General features: G+C 42.1%; 2 protein-coding genes and 1 long non-coding RNA gene across 4 annotated transcripts; 1 reads left to right on the top strand and 2 right to left on the bottom strand.

The window, feature by feature from the left end:
• Nucleotides 1-381: 381 nt before the first annotated feature.
• tmem179ba (transmembrane protein 179Ba) lies at nucleotides 382-7,126 on the bottom strand. Its single transcript, XM_058068154.1, has 6 exons — nucleotides 6,956-7,126; nucleotides 5,829-6,025; nucleotides 5,623-5,760; nucleotides 5,473-5,551; nucleotides 2,613-5,398; nucleotides 382-1,650 (listed from the first exon to the last, which is right to left on the bottom strand). The coding sequence occupies exons 1-5, from the start codon at nucleotides 7,049-7,051 to the stop codon at nucleotides 5,207-5,209; spliced, it is 702 nt and encodes a 233-aa protein (XP_057924137.1). The 5' UTR covers nucleotides 7,052-7,126; the 3' UTR covers nucleotides 382-1,650; nucleotides 2,613-5,206.
• LOC131126021 (uncharacterized) lies at nucleotides 6,637-21,257 on the top strand. Its single transcript, XR_009129099.1, has 3 exons — nucleotides 6,637-7,040; nucleotides 10,523-10,669; nucleotides 20,497-21,257. It is a non-coding gene; the product is annotated as an uncharacterized LOC131126021 (long non-coding RNA).
• prox3 (prospero homeobox 3) lies at nucleotides 9,161-16,909 on the bottom strand. 2 transcript variants are annotated; one of them, XM_058068150.1, is made up of 6 exons: nucleotides 16,656-16,909; nucleotides 12,188-13,719; nucleotides 11,612-11,725; nucleotides 10,912-11,024; nucleotides 10,716-10,821; nucleotides 9,161-10,608 (listed from the first exon to the last, which is right to left on the bottom strand). In XM_058068150.1, coding segments are annotated over exons 1-6 (2,040 nt in total). In that variant the 5' UTR covers nucleotides 16,657-16,909; the 3' UTR covers nucleotides 9,161-10,434. The 2 variants fall into 2 exon arrangements, with proteins under 2 accessions (XP_057924133.1, XP_057924134.1); XM_058068151.1 differs by having other exon boundaries at nucleotides 11,612-11,719; nucleotides 16,656-16,908.
• Nucleotides 21,258-22,706: the final 1,449 nt, after the last annotated feature.

The raw sequence follows: 22,706 nt of genomic DNA, 5'->3' as shown, positions 1-22,706 counted from the left end.
AAAAAGAAATTGTTAGTTGTGCTTACCTTGTTGTGCCAACAGGTCAAATAGCGTAGGCTTCAGTACTTATAATCCGTTTTTTTCATCCAAACAAAATCTTACAATGAAAAAGGTACCATTTATAAATCTTTCGAACATGGTGTAAATCCAGACTTCCGGGTTCAGCAGTAATGGCGCATGTGATTGGCTACGATAATGTAAGCAATGCATTGCTATTGGTCAAACTCAACAGAGGCCCTCCTCGCTGATTGGTTACATCTGTGGTACTTCATAGTCTGGCAAATGTCGTCATTTTTTTAATTTGACCGTCCACAACTTGGGATGTGTGGGAATTGCAGCTCCACAATGCTGTCGCTTTCATGCATCACACGCAGTCAGGTGGATTATGGACTTATTTTATTTGGAGTGTGTCCTGGCTGTAACAAACACATTTTGACACAGCAATGACAGGCGAGTGTCGACTTTGGTCACTGGATAATAATGTCTGAGCACTTGCTACAGAAGCTATAACTCCATTTTTTAAATCAAGTGTTTCATAGGTGCACTAACAAAACAATGAAATCCGCGGTGATCCAAAGTTAACTTGTTAAAAACTTTTACGTGATGTCCCTGAACATATCTCACATGGCCATCATGGCTGCCACTGCTAACGTGCAGTGTGCTATGCTAAATGAGGCCCGGCAATTAGCCTAAACCACGTAGCAACGAGAGGAAAGAGCATATTGACAACAAAATGGTTACAAAGACATAAAATATTACCACAGTTTGACAAAGGAATGACAGGTGAGCGTCGACTTTGGTCAAGGGATAATCTACATTGTGCATGACTGATTATAAATCACACAAGAAAGTGCAGATTACATTGGAAATGACAAAGTACACGGTAAACATGAAGTCAGAATCTTGCACATACCACCACTGACCAGTAACAGGCGCTGTTGTGCAATACTGCCATAATTTACATAGGACATTAACGCTCTCTTACGTTCATACAGTACATACGTATATAGTATAGTGTAGTATATAGTACATTTATACATGTGTATCAGGGGTGTACACACTTTTTCACCATGCAAGTTACAAGTGATCTACCTCTTAATATGAAACATATATATTAAATCTAACTGGTAAACTACTAAATGCTATCCACAGTTTCAAAATAGTTCATATCATTCAGTAATTGACAATTCAATTCAAAATGGCAATAATTACACATAATTCCTCAACACCTTATACTGTATCTCTATTATATCTCTATTATCTGTATTATACTGTATAGTCCCCAAAGCCATATAAAGTTGATATTATATCATAGATGAGACTATATTGGACACAGACACGTGTTTTCTTTTGAAATGATGAAAAGTGATCATCTCAAAGCTGCTTGCTGAGCTTGCGTGCCTGCCTCTCACGGGCTTCGAAGGCCCACTTGGTCTCCATCAGCTCATCCAGCTGGCGTCGTATGCGTGCCATGTCAAGCTGCGAGGCCTCGCACTGCTCCCTGAGCGCTGCCGACTCCACACGCAGCTGCGTTGCGGCCAACGATAGCTGGTCGCTGCGCTCGCGACACTGTGTCTGCATCCTTTTGGCGTCACGCAGAAGCGACTCCACGCTCACCGTCACAGACTGAAACTGGTCATTGGACATTTCCTATCAGAAAATAATGTTAAGGTCAAAGGTCAGGGTTACAATCACGACTGCTGGTAATACTTTGAATATTTCATGTAATTATAAATCCTTTTTAAATTCACTATTTCTGTTACAACACGTCATTTTGTTGGTTTATAGAAAGGGTGTCAAGTTTGGTGCTTGTGTGTCTCTCCAAACATCACAGTGACATTACTGACCCCCAGCGGCCATAGTAAAAGACTACATATAATCACATCTTTGAATGCATCTTCTAAATAATTTTAGCTCATCAGCAATGTTATACTTGGAAATGCTTAATTTAATGTATTATCTAATTTACTGGTGAAAAACTGCTCAACATTTTTCTCCGTACACTTTGTTTTTCCATTTTTATTTTTATTTTTAAACTTTGTTCTCAAATGTTTTTTTCCTCAAATTGATTTTCCAAAAATGCAATTGCATTCTTGTTCTTATTTTACAACTTATTTTAAGTTTTTGCTTCTAAAATGACATGTTTTCCCTCATATTAACAATTTACTTTTTTGTGTGTGAGAATTTTACTTGTAATGACTTTACTCCCATATTGTGACTTTGTTCTCATATTATTTTCACCTAAAGAATTTTCCAGACATATATTACATGTTTTCTTAAAAATGTTTTGCTTCTAAATTTCCATTTTCCCAGATTATTTTATCATAATTTTTTATTTTGAAATTATAATGTAATTATTGAATTAAATCATAATAATTAAATTAAATAATTTCAATTATAATGTAATTATTATTATGACTTTATTCTCCTAATACTGTACTGCTTTCGCCCCATTGTTGTTTTTATATAGCTTATAACAAAAACATGGACCATGAGCAGCAATGGCTTCTGGGCTACACTTTGGACTTGTGTGACATTCCAATGTCAACATACAGCGTACATGAATAAATGTGCCATCTACCATAAAGGAAACAGGTGCTGCAAAAGCTTACCATGGATTCCAGAGTCAGATCTATAACAAGCCTGGAGCTTGTCTTCTCAGACTCTTCGTGCAGATGTTCCTCCAGGCTGCTTCTTTTCTTTGGTCTACTTTGCAGAGATCCCGGTCATATATTGTGATAACAAATATAAATTAGATGAATAGCCGGTCTCTTGCGTAGGCCATGAAACCTCCTCCTCGCCCGAGGGCGCCTTCTTGTCTCCAATGAGTGAGCATCTTTTACCTCCAAGTAAAGTCTCTTAATCCACAGAGATTACATACTACGTAAAGAGAGCAAAAGGGAGCCATGAGATGCCAGTAAGCTCATTAAGTCTATTTCCATCGATCTCTGTGTGTTTGTGTGCGCATGTGTACATGTGTTGCTATGCTTCACACAATGGCACTAGCAAAGGCTGATAATTGTGAAAGGAGTCATCATAATACAGTAGGTGATGGAGAGGGGTGATATACACATTTTACACTTGTGGAAACTTACAAACCTGTCAGTTAACCTCTGTTAATTATTATTTATTATTATTATTATTATGCTTTTTCCACTTTTCTGACCTATGGAGTTGCAATGTTGTATTCTCATGTTAAACGACGGCAAATGCCAACGCCTGAAAGAAGTTTGGGATGGCTCTGAACACTCGTCAACAGCTGAATGGACATGCCTGGGGACAAGCTAACAACAGTCAACTCCTCTTCTGACAAAATTTGAAAGTGGGGTTCAGCAGTACTCTGGACCAATCACAGTGGCGTGGGTGGGCCCGGAGGCGGCCCGTGGGCGGAATGAATTAAAACAAATCGTTCTGGAAGTCCAAGGAAATACAGATGGAATAGGTGCAGATCCTGGAAGATCTAGAAAGCTTTCTGTGCTTAAAATGTCAAATGTCTTTTTTACTCTTTGTTCACACACGCTAAGTCAGTAGATCATGAGCTGCCAGTAGCTCCTACACACTTTTCAATTAGCTCTCCAAAGACTTCATTTATCATCAACTCCTATACTCACTCAAGTAGACTCAAGTGTTGTTTGCAGTAGTCAATAGTTTGGGAGTGTGACCAATCACAGTGGAGCGGGCATGCCCGAAGGCAGGCCTTGGATGTAATAAATTAAAACAGACCATTTTGGCGGGAAGCATAAATCCAGCTGGAATAGTTGCAGATTCTGGAAGACCGAGAAAGCTTTCTGTGCGGGATACTGTGTGTAGCTGCTCAATAGGAGTCCACAACTCAATACAAAGGGTCAAATAATTTGCATAATGGGTCCCCTTTAATTAAGAACCCTGTGGACCAGGGGTGGGCAAACTACGGCCCGGGGGCCACATGCGGCCCACCAAGCGTTTGAATCCGGCCCGCCAGTTGCTTTCTAAGTAACTTCAACTTTTAACATACAAACTGGCAACATGACTTGCAAGTCGGATGTCTGATTTAGTAAAAAATAAACAACAAAACTGTAAAATTAAATGACATAGTTTGATGTGGTGTGATGTTTAAAGTGCTCCTAAAAAAGGGACATGAGAACATACAACTGATATAGGATAACACTTTTACAGATAAAATTAGACAAATAATTCAAGGAAAATGATAAGCATAAAATAGTGTGTGTGTGTTAAATACGTATATGGTCTGGCCCCCCAGACAATTTTGTTAACTCAATGCGGCCCTCGAGTCCAAATATTTGCCCACCCCTGCTGTGGACAGTCGACGTTTGCAGTATCATTTACAACCAACAGGGGAAAGCACAACACTGAATACAGCACCGTCCCATCTGGATTCAAATGTGTTATTTATACTCAAGGGTTTATTAAAATCAAGACAAATGAATACATGAAAAGTAAAGTAGACTAAATATTTGTTTGTATATTTAGTTTGGAAAAAATATGTTAAAGTTACCTCTTGTAACTGCAGCAGTTAAAGGAACTGGATGCAGCAAACTTCCTGAAATGCCGAGAGAGCACTGACATTCAAATGAACTGCAAGCATTATAACCCAACACCACCACTGACTACCTTGGTTACCAACATTCATTCATTCAATGGTATAAAAAAAAATTGTGATGCTCCCCGAATAAAATGATTGGCATTCATGGCTTTCAATCGCCCCTGTCTGGTATACATGTATGTCTGTCACAAAAAATATGTGAAAGCATCAAAAAAAGTTCATACAACATATGTGCATTTAGTGCTTTCAAATGCTAATAACTGCAAGAGCAAAACAAACTTAAGCCGAGTAAAATCTGCCTTGTCAGGAGCCCAATAAGCAATAATCACGCCACACTAACAAGCTGCTGCTGCAATTTTCACCGACAGAGGGCGACAAAGTCCAACACTTCCATCAAGTGTCCTTGTAAGCAGTGATTCAAACTGTATCCAATGTATCAAATCACGCTGGTGTTCGTATAGTCAAATAAAGAATGCGTAAGTCAAACAAATTAATGAGTAACTGATTATAAATACATTACAGTGACAAAAACAATGCATGTGACTTGTATCATTCCATTGTTTTATGTAAATACACTCAAAGCCGTGATTCTTTAGTGACACATTTGCACATGTATCACTAAGTAAAGACTGCTTATTGAGCATTGCTTCTTTAAGTGCTTCCTCACTGTGGCCTGGCAGGGCGGTTGAAAAAGGGTTCTGTCTCAGCAGCAGTCACACCCGGGTCACTGAAAAGGCCGCCAGACGACCCGCCAAAGCCTCCCAAAAATGGCTTAGCACCCGAGTTATGGCGCCTCTGAACCAGAACCAGCACGCCAATGATGAGCCAGAAGATAAAGTTGACCCACACGGCCGTCTGGAGAGGATGGGGACATCCAGTGAGTAGGTAGCTATGATGCAACATGAGAGAATAATGCTAACAACGCTAACCTCTGCTTTGTGTAGACTGCTGTAGAACTTTTCCCCTCTTAGCGGACTGACCCATTTCCTCGTCTGGGTCTCCTTACAGCTGCCAATAAAAGATATCAATATTCTGCTCATTTGTAACACTCATAAATCACCCGCGAGGACAAGCACTACCTGGTGATGTTGGGAACGGTGTGCGTCACCGAGTCACAAAGCGTGTCACGCCCGATCTTGAGCATGCAGCCCGTGATGAGCAGGAAGAAGAGGAAGATGCCGCACGTGACCAGGGTCAAATTCATCCATATGCGCTCCCTACAGCGACAACACTGAGTGTACATGTGCATGCAACACGAAGGTACACACATTCACATTTCAATCACCTTCTGATGTCTTTGTCCACGCAGAAGGAGTAGAGCCAGTAAATGGACAGCGAGAAGCACACCACGGCTACGATGACAGAAATGGCCGACACAAAGTAGCACAGGGAGGCTGAGCTGGACACTTGGACTCCGATGGCGTTGGCTGTTTCGTTGTAGCTGACCAGTCCATACAGCATGCACAATCCTCCAAAATTACCCTGTAAGATTTGTACATTTTAACAGGTTACAGTATTATTATTGAACACTGTGGTTGTATTTACAGTAATTCATTCATCCATTCATTTTCTCCCGCTTTTTCCTCACGAGGGTGCTGGAGCCTATCCCAGCTGTCTTTGGGCGAGAGGCGGGGTACACCCTGGACTGATCGCCAGCCAATCACAGGGCACATATAGACAAACAACCATTCACACTCACATTCATACCTATGGACAATTTGGAGTCGCCAATTAACCTAGCATGTTTTTGGAATGTGGGAGGAAACCGGAGTACCCGGAGAAAACCCACACATGCACAGGGAGAACATGCAAACTCCACACAGAGATGCCCGAGGGTGGAATTGAACCCTGGTCTCCTAGCTGTGAGGTCTGCGCACTAACCACTAGTGCCACCCTATTTCCAGTAATAATAATAAGAAGAAGATATATGCACACAACAGGACTTTCTCTTTCTATTGTATCTATTCTATTCTATTGTATCCAGTTGCACCGCGGACATAATAAGGCACGAGGGCCTGGTGGTCACATGATTTAATGTGACCACATGACTGTTGTTATGAAGCTAGCCAATGTTAGCAAGTTGAAAGAAAGTATCCATTTTAAACATTTTGTTTAAACTTTTTTTTCTAAGGTAATTGTTATCAACTCTGCTAGGAGGGTTGCTTAAAGACGTCAGCCCATCGTGCAAAGAATTACCACTTGTTAGCATACAACAAAGAGGTTTAGCTGTAAACGTCTTGTTTTTCACAAACATTCAGGACTTGTGGAACTTGTTGTGGGACATTTATTTCAAACTCGTTACAGGACTTCATCACATGATTTTGGCTTATCGTAGAACTTTCTGTCAGGTCAACTTTACCCGGAAATGGATGGTGATGACGCACATTTAGCTTTTAAATGTACAAAGGTCACCTGGACAATTGTGAGGCACGCAGCGGTGATTATTCCGCAAACGAAGCAGCTGGCGTAGAGAGCCAACTCCAGCAGCAGCAGCCCGGTAAGCGCCATTCAGCCAGCAGTCAGCTTCCTCTCTTCTGCGTGGAGACCAGCGGGAAGGCAACCTCAGTCAAAGACACTACAATTGAATAGGACTGTCAACTAAGCCTTCACTTCCGTAGTATGCCCTGTGCTGGTTTGGCCGCCATGATGGTGAAAAGAATCCTGAAATATTGCATTGAAAACATGTCCTAGACATGAATTGCTCCAATTGACGGTCCAAAAGACCAGACTGGTCATTTTTAAGTTCCCCAAAAAACAAAGACAAGGTGTGTGTCATAAATATGTTGATATTTGTAACTCTGGTTGTAAATAAACAGGACAGGGGACAAAACAGCGTAGCAATGTTACAAAGTTTGAATGGGCTTTCCTATTGTATAATCTCCTTGGTTTTCACCCTACACTAACCACAATACAAACACGACTTTGAGTATAAAAAAATATTTTGCACAGTTCAACTTCAATTACATTTTGTCGGAAGATAGATATTAGTAAGTTAATATCCTATATATATATTATCTTCCTATATTATCGTCCTATAGCTCCGGTTCATGAGTTTGAAAGGCTTAAAGTTGTACTTAATTTTCCAAGCACTAATTTGGAAATAAATCTGATACGAAGTTGAAGATGAAGAAGTAATCTACCTAACATATGTATGAATTAAAATACACCCGATATCATGTGAAAAAATGCATTTTTAAGGACGGCCTTACGAACAATGCCAGATTTTTTTATCTCTAAAAAACTGATTTTGTGTACATTGTGTGGGGCTCTCGAAAAGTACATTTTAAAGATAGTTTGTTTCTCTTGGTCATTTCTCGTAATTTCGACTTGTTATCTCATAATTATGACTTACCATTGGAATAGTTTTCCTCTCAGCAGTCGAAGGGCTTCAATATCATATGAGATTTTTAAAAACTCCAAATTATTAGACAAAAACTGCGCATGTGCCGCTTCTTCACTGGTGCCATCGTCACATGACACTGGCACATGCGCAGTTTATATGTTATAATTTCTACTTTGTCTCATAATTCTGACTTTAAATTTTGTAATTTTGACTTTTTATCGAATACTTTTGACTTTCTTTAATCTCATAAATGTTTATCTCTATCTATCTCTAAATTTTTATCTTTCAGTGGTAGGAATTTTTTTTCCATAAATAACTAATAGTTGTACCTGTTAGGGTTTATTTGTTTCAAACATGCTCAACAAGCTACATGGAGGATCACCAAATACTTAGTTTAGCCTTTAAAATTGATCAAATTGATTCACATCCTGTCTTACCATTCTCTAAATGGAATGTTTAATAATTGATAAAGCTATCAAGCCACATTTCTTAGATAGAAATAAGTAAACAGAACAGAAGTGCTAGTACAATAAAGATGAGTACCAACACCCAATGTAACCTTGACCATAGCTTTCAATGAAAAATGAAGCCATGCACAGTGTACTAATTACTTCTAAAGACGATAGATGTATCCCCAATGGAGTGAACTGACCTTTACTTGTAAGTGGAGGTGGATGTGTCCAATGGGAAAATGTCCTCTTCCTATTGAAGCTGGCTGGACTTCACTCAGCTCTCCTCACAGTGTCGGTAGCAGACCATAGTCCCAAGCTTCCTTCCCTCCAGCCAGCAAAGCACGGCCCCGTACAAAATGCGTGCAAATGCTTTATTTGTCACACACTGACTGGTTGACACACTTGAACACTGGCCGCTATACAGAGAGATTATCTGCAGGTCGCGAAGTGGTTGACTCCCGAAGATAACGTGTACAAACAGTGGTGAGAATCCGACTGAGGTTATGTCAATGTATGCCTTTTGAAAACCCGGACTGCAATGTTTGGGAGTCATTCCCACACAGCCTTCATACTGCTGACCTTGTGACTTGAAGACCACGTGCGGTCATTTCTGTCCATTCATTCAGGCGTTCATTCATTCAGACCATTTCATTCTGATGGAACAATTGGATTTTGAAGGGCATGCTTCAGTCGTATGTCGAATGCATTTGCTGTATTAAAGTACAACTTTGGCGTACTTTAAATGCATTTTTCTCATAGCAAGAGTCAGCATGACAAACGTATTTGTCAAGGGGAACAAAAAATGAGTGGTAGAAACATTGCTGGCATGCCATAGAAAGTGTGTGCTGCATTCATACACACAAACATTTTTAATTCACTGTTCATTTTAAACATCCAGTTTCATGAGGCACAGATTTTTTTTTTTTTAAAGAATACACTCTGTACTGTGCATTTGTTTAAAGGAAGCACTGGAACAAAACAAAATGGGTTACAATCCATAGTAAACACGTCACAAATGAAGTCTCACAGACATTGTTGCAGCAACACAATCATGAGTAAAGAGCCTTAATGCCAAAATAAAAATGCAAATTTGCTTAAAGTATACATAATATGTAAGTATTGTCATCAACAAGTTGGACATCAAGGTATTCAACATTAGTTTTACTATTTCAAATGCAATATACTGCAATTTTGAGCGATTTTGTTTGATATACTGTATAAATCTTAAAAGCGACATACAATCAAAACCACCATAGTTTTTCAACAAAAGAGCAACATAAGATGGCTGACCGGGGCAAATGTCCATACGCTTCCTCTACAGTTTTTGGGGGGGGGGTTGGGTTGTGTGTTTCGGCATTTTCAGCATTTTCTTTTGCATTTATGTTTCATCCTGATTGCCATATTATTAAAGGCCTTTATATTGAGTTGTGGACACTTATAGCGCAGCTACACACAATAATCCCCAAAGATCTAGATCTTCCAGACTCTGCACCTATCCCTGCAGTGTTTACTTGGGTGTCCTTCCCTCCCCCTCAAACAGTCTATCTCCGGCCCTTACCACTGTGATTGGTCACACTCTCTCCGCTCGCTGTATGCACACTCTATGCACACTTGTGCCTGGGCATGCCCATATAAGAAAGTTTTCGTTGATGTCAGTGGAACACAGCATGCAGAGCCATCCATAAGTGCTTTCAGGGCTTACTCGTTACCTCATTATCTGATGCAGTGGGTTTAACACAAGAATACAACATTGTAGCAACATTTATAGGTCAGTGAAGAGGAAAAGCATAATAGATTGTCTTTAATTTGCATGATTTTCTTATTGCCTGTGTATTTGTATAGCTTTAGCTTATTTATATAACGGATGTTGTTTGCCCCCGTCGGCCATCGTATCAACTTCTATATTAAATGAATACAAACATGTACATAATTAATTTATACCAAATAATTAATTCACGCTAAAGTGAAGTGTCTGCACTAAAACCAAAAATTACACAGAGGCTAGAGTAAGTAAGGTACACGTGTAAACAACCTGTCTCATAGTGACTGCAGCATGTCTTCATGTGTGCTCATATGTTGTACTCATAATTACTTGCTCAGCCAACTGGACAACCAGGCATTCTGAAGGCATCCGGCAGACCGCTGTCAAGCTTGCAGATGATTTTATATATTCCTTTCTTCCAGCAGGGGTCGCTGTCTCTGCCGGTCCAGATGGCTGAATAGAACTCCCTCAGGGCTACCTCAGACACCTCAATAAACCGCTCTGGGACCTGATGGCAGAAAATCAAACAACGTGAGCAGCTTTCACGGACTTCATCCATCATCTGTAAGGTACCACAAATATATACTGTGATATGTATCAATACACAGCTCTTACCTGGTAGATGTTACTTTTATTGTAGTGCATGTTCAGTATGCGATAAAGTTCTGTGTCCCGACCCACTCGGAGCTGACTCTCTCTGCCCAAGCAAGGTGCACCGTCCCTGGGTTGCACAAAATAGTCAATCTGTGCTGTACGGCATTATTATTCCAGCATTAAGTCAGTTAAGCCACCCCGAAATGTGTGAACCAACCGTGTCAGGGCCTCACGGACAGCCTGCCGTGCAAAGCGCTCCATTTGGATGTAGAAGAACTCTCTGAAGTTGCTGAACCATTTAATCATCTGGGAGGTCACGCAGCGATTAAACTGGACGCACAAAACACAGGCACATGCATGAGCTGAATAATAATAATAACAATCATAATAATAATAACTAGATGTGTTAATGTTGAAATGCTGACGTGAAACTGAAACGCCTTGAAAGGGTGTGAAAATATACTATCACGGTTCATGTCTTCATTGTTGCTTTTGCTACTGGTAAGTTGGACTGTTTCATTTCACGGATATCATCTCCATTGTGACCCTTAGCCATCATTGACATTTAACTGTTCTGTTTGTCACTGTTGTTGTTATGGGAATTCTTGTTGCTGCTGTTTTTGTCTCTCTCTCTACTGCCCCAATGGCTGGACGGGACAAAAAAAAAAAGAAAGGGTGTGAAAATCTAAATTTAGAATGAAACACAGGAGCCGCTCGGAAGCCGAAGCTGGACTGAAATGCTGTGGAAATATGTTAAAATGTAGAATGAAAGTAAGATTGATTTGGTAGTTTGAGCTCAAATCAGGAATTCAACCAACCATCTCCGGGTCTGGATCCAAGCACTATTCTATTATAACTTTGACTACTTTTCCACATTTGGGCTAGCAGAAGAGTATGCCAAATATGTCTACACAAACCTTGACATCCGGGAAGTACGTCTTGAGTGTGTTGGAGCTGGGATAACGAGTGTAGAAGAACATGAGTTTGGCTTTCTTCAGGTGGCAGGGAGACAAGCCCTCCTGGGCGTTTACATGAGACTGGTTAAGGTACGATACCGATGACAATTCTTTAGCTACACATCAAATCAACCGCAAATGCCCAAATTAACCCCTTGATTTAATAGTTGTCGGGTGCATGGGCTACAAAAACATATAGTCTTAGCTATATGCAAGCTCCTGAAATAGCTTTTGCATCTTTATTTACCTCTTCTTACGCTTTAAAATGTTGCTAGTCAACTCAAACTCATACATCTTCCACTTGTTTAAAATGAACTCACTGCTGCTGTTAATGCTGGCTGAGTTTGGTCCTTATTACGATTACAACATTGGCTCTGTTGATGCTGTGTTGCCAAATATACTTGTTAATAATGACCACGTCATTTCCTTTCCACTTTCTTAAGTCAATCATTCACGCTCCCAGCTAAACGTATCTATATTCTCCTGCTTCTAATTAGCATTCACACTAGTTTTAAACATTTACTTGCAAAAGGATATTCCTCCAGCAGTCAGGTAAAGCTCTCCTCCATCCATCCCACCCCCTCCCCTCACCCCCCTCTCCCGCTCTCTGCCGCCGCCGTGACGTAGGAGGGCGGGGCCCAGGTGACCCAGTAGGGGCAGCGGGGGAAAGGAGGGATGTGAGTGGAACTCCAGGAAGGGGTCAGAATTGAGAAAGTCCTTGCGGGACGCCGGAAGATGCGGCAGCTGTGTGTGGTGGAGGGAGCGGGAAAAGAGCTGCTGCATGGAGTAGTGGAGCATTGGGAGGGGCAGCGGGGGAGGGGGAGGGGGCGGGAAGGAAGAGGAAGATGAGGAAGGGTCCTTGGATTGGGATGCTGTGTGTAAAAGAGGAGGGTGGGAGAGAAGCGGGGGACGAGGCATGGCGGGGTGATGTAGAGAGAGGTTGGCCTGGTTGGATAAAGGTGGGCCAAGAAGTGGGCGGGCCTTCTGCGGGCCAGGTGACTTGTGAGTGACCAATGGCAACGCCAAATCTGTCTGCTCATTGCAAGGTGGAGGCAAGCTGCTTGTTTTCTGCTTCTCTCTTTCGTCATCCTTCCTTCCTGGCGTCTCCTCCTGGCCTGCAACCTCGTCCACTCTGGTTAAGAGTCCCATCCACGCCCCCTTGTCCTCCCGCCCAGACTCTGCTGCATCCAACGGGAGGAATGAGATGGCGGCCGGAGGAGAGGAAGGCCTCAAATCGGATGTTTCGGTGTAAAGATGAAGGACGCGGTCGATGACTCTGGCCACGGCACTGCCCAGCTGCAGCTTCAAGGCCTGAGCGAACTTCTGCCCCCCTTCATCATCGTTGTCTTCTACACCTCCATCCCAGTCTAACCACAGCCCCACTCCCTCCATCACGCCACCTCTTCCTGTCTCCGTCCTCGCTTTGTCTTTCTGCTTCTCTTCTCTTGGCTTGTCAAAGTTAGAAAACGGGGATGTGGAGAGAAGAGGGAGCCCTCCTCCAGCATCTTCCTCCTCTTCATCAAACATTCTTTCCTCCTCTTCCATGTGCTTCTCCCCAAAGGCCCTCAGCACTTTCTCCTGCAGGGCCTGGAGTCTCTCCCTCGCCTCCTCCAGCTGCTCCTTCAGCTCCTCTCTCCTTCGTATCCTCAGCTCCCTACCTCCTTCACCTCGCCTCGCACCCCCCTCTTCAATCCGACCTTCTAGCTTCATCCTCTTTACCCTGGCCAGGTCTTGACTCCACTCGGTGGACAGTCGCTTCCGAACCTCGTCATCGTTTGGAACCACCTTCTGGTGTTCCCGCTCTCGTCTGTCTCCATCTAGTTTTCTCTCTTCCCCCCTGAGCGAAGCCAAGGGAATGTTTTGCGTCTGGTGAAGACCCCCGGTCCTTCTAGGTCCCCCATGAGGCTGGATGAGGTGCTGCTGGATGACGGGAAAACCGGGGGGTCTGAAAGTGGTTAGTTGTGGCTGTCCTGGAAGTCCACCGAGCAGGTCTGTGGAGCGTAGTGGGGGGGCAAGCTGGTGGATCTGGCCAGTGGAGTCATCAAAAAGGTCTGAGGGGGAGTCCATCACTGAAGGGAGAAAGTAAATATACCATGAATTCTCCAATTCTAATCATCTGTGGAGGACCTGAAAAAGTGGAAAACACGTATATTGTACAACACAGCAGCAACAGAACCAATGTTGTAATCATGGTTGTAATGTTGCACTGTTGACTTCGAAAGTAACTACATGAGTAGTTGTGTTTATAGTTTCACACCAACAGCTGAGTGGCAACATTTTAAAGCGCATGCAGAGGAAAATATATGACGCATAGCAGGGTGTCCAAACTTTTTCCAGCAAGGGCCACATTGTAAAAAAATGAATGGATGGTGCATTTTGTAAACCAAATGAAGTAGCATTCTAAGAGGTTACACAGTATATTTCATTGTATTTAAGCTACGATACTGGTAAAATGCTACTAAAATATTACAAGATTATTCTGGTACAATTGTGACATTTTTTCTCATTCAATTACAACTGTCTATCTCCATATTTTGACTTTTTTTTGACAATTATTGCTGTTCTTTCCATTTCTGCACTTATTTTAATTTTCCAACTTTTCTCTTGCAAATTTTCCTGCATTATTTTCACGTTATTGTTGTAATTTTATAACTTAATTACGTTTTTTTTAACATCTTTAATATTTGAACTCTATGCTCTGAAAATTACATGATTTTCCTCATAATATTAAAAGTTTATTCTCATGAAAATTACTGCTTTTTTTCATTTCTGCTTTAAAGAAAGATTTTTAAAATCTAATATTTCAACATTATGCTTCTAAAAAACATTATCTTTCCTCATAATGTCATCAGTTTATTCTCGTAACATTGCAACTTTTTTGTCAAAAAATATGACTTTTTTCTCCTAATATTTTGACTTTATTTTCAGCTTTATTATCAGCTTTTTCCCCCATTTCTGCTATAGGATGTATAGTATGGACATGACCTCATTCCCATAATATTTTTTCCCATAATATTATAATTTTTTTATATAATGTTCAAAACTTTGCAACTTTATTCTTTGTTTTCATATTACGTATATATATATATATACGTACATATCATATTAAAAGCACCTTTTTCTTTAATATTTCAACTTTATAGCAGTAAAAGGACATTATTTTTCCTCCTAATATTATTTCATTCTTGTTAAATTATAACTTTTTTCTCATTAGATTGAAACTTTATTATTAATTTAATGCTGTAATGACTTGTGATTTTCCATTTTTAAGCAATTAAAAAAACGATTACTATCTTAAAACCATGACTATTTATTAACAAGTACTGTACTGTATATTGCACAACACAGCAGCACCAAACCAATGTTGTAATAGTGGCATGGAGAAAAGCGCTCAGTCATCATTCATAGCACTGATGAGTTCATTGTAAACAACAGTATGGCAAATGTACACATACAAGTTTCACACCGACACCTCGGTGGCAACATTTTAAAGCGCACGCAGAGGAAGATAAAACTCATAATGATTTGGCGTGCAAGTATAAAGGAAATGTAGCATGCGTAAACCACACGGCCATTTCTTAACAATTCATAACAAGCAGCAATAGAACCAATGTTGTACCAGTATTGTAGTATAATAGTATATAGTAGTATAGTATAGTGTTGGACCAAACAGTATGGCATGTGTTTGATACCAACAACTAAGTAGCAACATTTTAGACCACAAATGAAACCTGACATGCAGCTTATGGAGTTTTCTAGTTGTTCTACCCGGAGACCCCGGTGGTTCTTTTTCTTTTGTAGATGATGGAGTCACTGCAGGTCACTGCATGTGTCCCCCCCCTGGGTGAACATCTGTCTTGTGATCTTTGTCCCCAACCTTAGTGCTCCATTTCCTGTTAAATATTTCCTCCATAAGAAATCCATGTACTCACTTTTCTCTTGTGAAAATATGGAAACGCTTGAGTAAGGGATAATTGTCAGGTGTGAGACCTGATCAAATGCTGCGTAACCCCCAACCGCCTTGATGCTCCCTTTTCCTTGCTCTGTAGTCCTCCCTTAACCCCCCACCTTCCCGCCCACACTCCCTGTTATCAGCTCAGGCAGCTTGTTTAGCACTGTTTGATCAGAGTGTGTATTATCACACACACACACACAGACAAATGATTCACACACTGGCCAAAGAGGCTTGTGAGAAGGCTCACAATGGTCAATGGTGTTTTGGGAGAGAAATGGACTGAGAACATTGTGTGTGTGTGTGTATGTGTGTATGTGTGAGAGAGAGAGAGAGCGAGAGAGCAGTATAGTCCTACTTAGCTTTGATAACACCCTTAATCCACTTCAGATGGATACACTCACTGCACACAGAGATGGACAAATAGAGGATGGACAGATGTGGAAAAAAAAGATAGATAGATATGGATAGATGTGTTGTGTGTAGGGTCCCCTGGTGAAACACTAAAGGAATAATCCCCCTATAAATAGCTAAATATCAATTATTCAAATGCCCTCTCCTGCCTGCTATAACACAGCCCAGATGGCAAGCAGGCCAATGCGCTTACATGCCGGCCAGATTAGCTTTTTTAAAGCCAGCGGAAAGCTGCCCAAAATATTAACACTGTGCAATGGCCATGAAAGCCATGTATCACTAGATTAGTCTTACAAGCAAGACTGTCATTTCACTGCATGGACTGGACAAGGGAAGATAATTATGCATACATATATCATTTTCATTCATTCATTAAGACATGAAACTATAGCAGTGTAATTCATATTATACATTGTTTTCATCAGATGTGTATGTTTTTAGTGTATGCTTTCACTAATATGCCGTTACAGCATTATGAGGTAAAGTGTGTGTGCGTGTGTGTGCAGCGTGCGTGCGTGCGTGTGAGTGTGTAAATTGGCAGCTGTTGTGCTGATGATGTCGCAGTATGAATTTTTATTTTAAAAAAATAAATTAAGCACGCACATTTGAGTTTTGCAAAAACAAAACAAATGCACTTACTCTGGCTGCTGAGCTCCGGCGCGCCTTCACCGAGGCGTTCCACTCAGGTGTCCGCTTATGCGAACTCCTCCCCGGTTGGCTGTCCTCAGCTGGCACCGGTGATTTTAGTGGTGGTGGTGGTGGTGGTGGTGGTGGTGACGGGAGAGCACCGGGAGGCTGCAGCTTTCGCCTGTTGTATTCTGGTGTTATTCAACACACTACACCCCACTAGTCAGCCACTTCTACACCCCCGCCCCCCACCTCTGCAAGCGAATCTCTACCCTGGCTGGCACCACCGTGTCATCATCATGCTGGAAGTGCTGCTGTCCACTTGACGGCTCGGTCCCCGCCCATGTTGGCATGACCCCCAGTTCTTGTGCATCCAGGATGCGTGCATGCACTTAAAATGCTCACATAGTCACACCTCAAGAGTCTGATGACAAACATTCTCTTTTTATTTCTACTAAAACAATGAAACAAAGTTATAAGACATGCAGTATACACATTATTTGCCCACCATAGTCAAACTATATGGCTACATAATCATAGAAAATATAGAAAATATTAGAAACTAATTTGGTGCAAATAGAGCAAATCGTCAACAAAAGTGATTTTTTGCCACCCAAATGAAGCCTGCCGTTAAGTTTTGCCCCCATCTTCATTATCCTTTCCTCCACTGCCCAACCTTCACATTCTCATGAAAAATGGTTAGGCAACTGACTGAAAGGTCGCATGCAGTTGTTATGGAAACGAGGCTGGTAACAAAAGCTGGACACATGGTTACAGATGGGGGTGAGTATATGGGAGTGGAGGGGGGTCACGGGGAGGGAGAGAGGTGGATGAGGCCCAAATAGAAAGGCGGAGGTCTGAATGAATAAAAACATGCAGAGGGAGAGGATGGCGGCTACGACAAGGTCAATGATGGCTCCATCTGCGATGAGAAATAACAAAAGGCCAGGCTGGGTTTTTGTCATCCCAGGCAATCAAATGTGTGTGTGTGTGTGTGTGTGTGTGTTGGGGCCGAGTGAGAGAATGCGATTGATGGCTAACACAACCCCTCAAATTGCTCAGAGAAAAAGCGGCGCATGAAGCCTAAAATTGTGCGTGAGAACGTCATTTCTCTGAGGGCTGGTATTATGTAAAGTACTCAAACACTCACATCCATGCACACATGTAAGCACTGCAATGTGAGCATATAAATAGGACACCCAGGAGTGGGGGGGGGGGGGGTAACAAGAATTGGTTGGACATAAAAGGATCAATAGATGGCATAAAGTGTATGTTTATTGATTCGTCTGCACAAGGGATGCTGATGGGGGAGAGCGTGTGGTGATGTTGATGGAAATGGCAAGAAAATGTGATAACGTTATTTTGTTGTGTGCTCCTTTCTTTAGCTCAGGGCTGCAGGATTTTATTGACCAGAGCAATCCTCTATGTGACAGGAGGATGATGTTGTGTTCAAGGACTTACTGAAAAACTACTAGTCAAAGATCCTTTACTTCACAGTCAAAAACTATACAATTGATGTTTGAAGTACATTTGAGCAATTTTTCAGTCGTTGGTATACAGCAGGGGTCTCAAACTCAATTTACTTGGGGGGCCACTGGAGCTCGGGTCTGGGTGAGACTAGGCCGCATCAGGTTTTACAAAAAAAAAATATTATTAAAAACAAAAAAATTTAAAAAACTTCGCTTTGGTTCCAATTTTCTACAAGAAAAGCTCTGATAAAACATTCCACTGTTCTCAAATATCTTACTTTTTATTTTTCTACACAAAATAAGATGAAAAATAAATAAACAAATCAAGAATAAAGAAAATCAATCAATCAATAATAAATAAATATAATAATAATAATAAAACGGCAAATAATAAAAACTTAAGAAACCACATATAGTTGGTGGATAGACAAATTATTTTTTTCAGATTAAAATGAACAAAGCATTATTAGAGCCCTGTAGACTTGACAAAACACGACTATAGTCACATTTATACTTTTTTTTATTTACAACATATTGCGCAACTGCAGGGTCTTGAGACACATGCTAACTCGCAAACTAGAGAGCTAGCGACCTAAACGGTAGCCTCCAAGTTATTTCCTTTAAACTTAAATAGCCAAAAACTTACCACTTCCACACGGATAGGGAGGATAACTGTTAACAGTTATTTAACCTTTAACATGAACATTAATCAAACGTAATAATTTTTTCTGGGTACATGATACCATACAGCATCCATATCAAACTTGCGCGGGCCGCACTAACATTAAACTTTCATATCAAGGCGGGGGCCTCAAACTAGTGTCCTGCGGGCCACATTTGGCCCACGGGCCGCGTGTTTGAGACCCTGGTATACAGTATTATACAGTCATTGTATACATATAAGGGAAATACCTGGGGAGTTTTTAGTAGTTTTGAAACTTCACTTTTAATTTATGCATTATTTGTATGCGTGCATTTATCATGTTCTTCCTCATTTTGTTGATAAAATGTACTTGTAATTATGTGTATTAATATTTCAAAACCTGGTTTGACTTAAAAGTATAAAAAAATAAAATAAAATACAATAAATGCAGTTATTAATACATATTAATATAAAAACTACTTACAGTAAAGTGAAAGTGTAAAAAAATACTTAAATAAAAGTGTGAAAAAAATAATAAAAATTAAAAACGACAGGTGAGCTCTGCTGATTTTAAGGGCCTAGTGCAAAAAACAAAAAAAAATGACTTGTCAAAGATGACAGATATTTCTGATGTATCTCAGGAGTCAAAGAGTGCTATGCTGCTTTTAAGGACCTCTGGTACAAACACACACCATACGACAGACACAGTCTCCTATTTTGAAGCACTAGTCACAGATCCTCTTTATGACAGGTGCACTCTGCTGTTTTTATTGACCTACAGGAGATGCCAGCTCATAGTGAGCAACACTTGTGTCCATCCCGGTCATGTGTGTGTGTGTATGTGTGTGTTGGACACGCATGAGGACACAACACGTTGCTTCTGCAGCTGAGCCTTCACCAGGTGCGGACTTAGGGCTGTCTCGTAAAAATGAATGTTTTTCTTTGATATTACTGTTTTAGTCTTAAAACACATGCTTAAAACTACATCAAAATGCGTACTCTACCATGAGTGCTTCCACTGCCCCCGTCTACTCGTGCAAAGGACTATTTGATGTCACTGCAAGGTGACAACGAACAGTCAGAGAATGGGAATACACAGGGATAATATGAGTGTGTGTGTATGTAGGGGATGGTGGTGTGGGGGGGGGGGGGGGGGGCAAAAAGGAAGCAGCAGAGAGGGAGTGGGGGTGCTTGCAAGAACAGAAACAAAAGCAATGAGTGTGGACAGCCAAAGGTGTCAGAGTGTATTGTTTGGCTTAATGGGCATGTAGGTCATAACAGCTTGTCTTTCAACGCCATGCGTCCATTAGTCTAGTCTGTGTGTGTGTGTGTGTGTGTGTGTATGTGCTACAAGAGTGTCAAAGGTTGGAGAAGCAGTTTTTCTACACTGAGATGCTTCCACACACACCGGCGGTGAATTAGCTTGAAGTTGCAACAGCTGTCATACATGCACACACCATAAATTATGCACACATGCCTCTCTTTTGATGCCACACGTGTGTGTTTGTGTGCGTGTGTGTGTGTGTGTGTGTGAGGGAGCTATTATGCACTCAGACGTGGAGTGTTTTGATGGCATAATTGCAGTGACCAGTGAGGAGAAAAAGACAGGCAGGCAGGGATGGATGGATGGATGGATGGATGGAAAAGAGGGTGGCGGTGACGGAGGGAGAGTAAAAAGAGGAGTGCTGACACTCTCAGCATGTTAATGTTGCATCCATCTCTTTGTCTCTCCACTTCACAGGTAGCACCACAGAGATGAGGTGGAGAGAGGGATGTGGAACAGGATGAAGCGCCGTTATCTCCCACTCTCATCCCTCCATCCCCTCCATGCTCAAAACACACAGTGCCAGGAAAAGAGATTGATGAATACAGGAGGAGGAAGAGGGAGGGTCACTCTTTTCCATCCCCTCAACAATAGATGGATGATCTCTATTTATCCTCTAATCGTATATCCCTCCTTTTTTCTACCCTCCACCACTATTTTTCTTTTCTCTTGTCAGCTCTCTCCATCCATCCGTCTGTCTTTTCCACTCATCCCTCACTCCTCTCTTCACTCCACCAAAGCCTCCTCTTCCAGCACCAAACATGGTGCTGTAATTGGAGGTTGCTCACACTGATGAGACACTCATAGGACACAGCATGAGGTACAACCATGCAAATGAATGCCTGTTAATTCATAGATTCTTTTCAAACATCCTCTATACAGCCCTGATCAAAATCTTAAGACCAGTTGAAAAAATGCACATTTGGCCCTTTAATGGGGTTTTAAGTAGGGCTACAATATGTAAATGTAAGAAGGGGGAATGAGACTAAAAATATTTGGAACTTCAAAACAAAATATTAAGACCACATACTATAAAATGCTCTGCTCAATATTCTCATTTTCTGTCAGGCATTCACACTGTCATGCCCCCCTGATGGCTAAAGCTTTAAGGCTAGCTCTTTAAGGATGGCCCTTTAAGGCTGGCCCTTTAAGGATGCCCTTTAAGGCTGGCCCTTTAAGGATGGCCCTTTAAGGCTGGCCCTTTAAGGCTGGCGCGTTAAGGCTGGCCCTTTAAGGCTGGCCCTTTAAGGATGGCCCTTTAAGGCTGGCCCTTTAAGGATGGCCCTTTAAGGCTGGAGCTTTAAGGCTAGAGCTTTAAGGCTAGAGCTTTAAGGCTGGCCCTTTAAGACTGGCCCTTTAAGGCTGGCCCTTTAAGGCTGGCGCGTTAAGGCTGGCCCTTTAAGGCTGGCCCTTTAAGGATGGCCCTTTATGGATGGCCCTTTAAGGCTGGCCCTTTAAGGCTGGCCCTTTAAGGCTGGCGCGTTAAGGCTGGCCCTTTAAGGCTGGCCCTTTAAGGATGGCCCTTTATGGATGGCCCTTTAAGGCTGGCCCTTTAAGGCTGGCGCTTTAAGGCTGGCCCTTTAAGGCTGGCCCTTTAAGGATGGCCCTTTAAGGATGGCCCTTTAAGGCTAGAGCTTTAAGGCTGGCGCTTTAAGGCTGGCGCTTTAAGGCTGGCCCTTTAAGGCTGGCCCTTTAAGGCTGGCCCTTTAAGGCTGGCGCTTTAAGGCTGGCGCTTTAAGGCTGGCCCTTTAAGGCTAGAGCTTTAAGGCTGGCCCTTTAAGGCTGGCGCTTTAAGGCTGGCGCTTTAAGGCTGGCGCTTTAAGGCTGGCCCTTTAAGGCTGGCCCTTTAAGGATGGCCCTTTAAGGCTGGCCCTTTAGGGATGGCCCTTTAAGGCTGGCCCTTTAGGGATGGCCCTTTAAGGCTGGCCCTTTAAGGATGGCCCTTTAAGGATGGCCCTATGAGGCTGGCCCTTTAAGGCTGGCCCTTTAAGGCTGGCGCTTTAAGGCTGGCCCTTTAAGGCTGGCCCTTTAAGGCTGGCCCTTTAAGGCTGGCCCTTTAAGGCTGGCCCTTTAAGGATGGCCCTTTAAGGCTGGCCATTTCTCTCCTTGAACATGGTCGGATGGTGGAGCTGCATAAGCAAGGCCTCTTACAGCCTGCCATTGCTGCTGAGGTCGGACGCAGTCAGACAGTCATTCTACATTTTTGGAAAGAAGTCAAGTGGTAGACATGTGCTGAGCCGGAGGATCCGATTGGCTGTCCATCAAGACCCAAATGAAGGCCCTTACTGGTGCCAACTGCAGCACAATAACCATCCGACGGCATCTGCAGGAAAAGGGTTTCAAAAACGAAAAACTAATTCAAAGACCTGGTGTCCTTCAATGCCACAAAACCGGCTGTTTAGACTTTGCCAGGGAGCATCAAACATGGGACATTGAAAGCTGGAAAAACTTTCATTCTCTGATGTAACCTTGGCGCTCCACATGGCTTCCAACGTTACTGGCATGACAACAAGAGCCACCTGAGATGTTTTCTATCCGGCACAGTGGAGGGGGGTGCATAATGATCTGGGGTGCTTTTTCATTTTTTTTCAGGTGGTGCAGGGTCGTCAAACGGTGGACGGTTACGT

Source organism: Doryrhamphus excisus, chromosome 3, assembly GCF_030265055.1.
Source record: "Doryrhamphus excisus isolate RoL2022-K1 chromosome 3, RoL_Dexc_1.0, whole genome shotgun sequence".
Classification (NCBI taxonomy): Eukaryota; Metazoa; Chordata; class Actinopteri; order Syngnathiformes; family Syngnathidae; genus Doryrhamphus; species Doryrhamphus excisus.
Note: the sequence above shows the minus strand (reverse complement) of the source record. Positions and strands in the feature narration are given on the sequence as shown.

Bases quoted from the DNA above. Each gene is read 5' to 3' on its own strand.
- tmem179ba (XM_058068154.1), bottom strand. From the start codon at position 7,051: ATGGCGCTTACCGGGCTGCTGCTGCTGGAGTTGGCTCTCTACGCCAGC. The intron at 5,761-5,828 runs GTGATTGAAATG...TTGTCGCTGTAG, and splicing joins GTGGACAAAGACATCAGAAG to GGAGCGCATATGGATGAATT. The intron at 5,552-5,622 runs GTAGTGCTTGTC...TTTTATTGGCAG, and splicing joins ACCGTTCCCAACATCACCAG to CTGTAAGGAGACCCAGACGA.
- prox3 (XM_058068150.1), bottom strand. The intron at 10,822-10,911 runs GTTGGTTCACAC...TGTGCAACCCAG, and splicing joins GTCCGTGAGGCCCTGACACG to GGACGGTGCACCTTGCTTGG. The intron at 10,609-10,715 runs GTAAGAGCTGTG...TTCTGCCATCAG, and splicing joins ATAAAAGTAACATCTACCAG to GTCCCAGAGCGGTTTATTGA.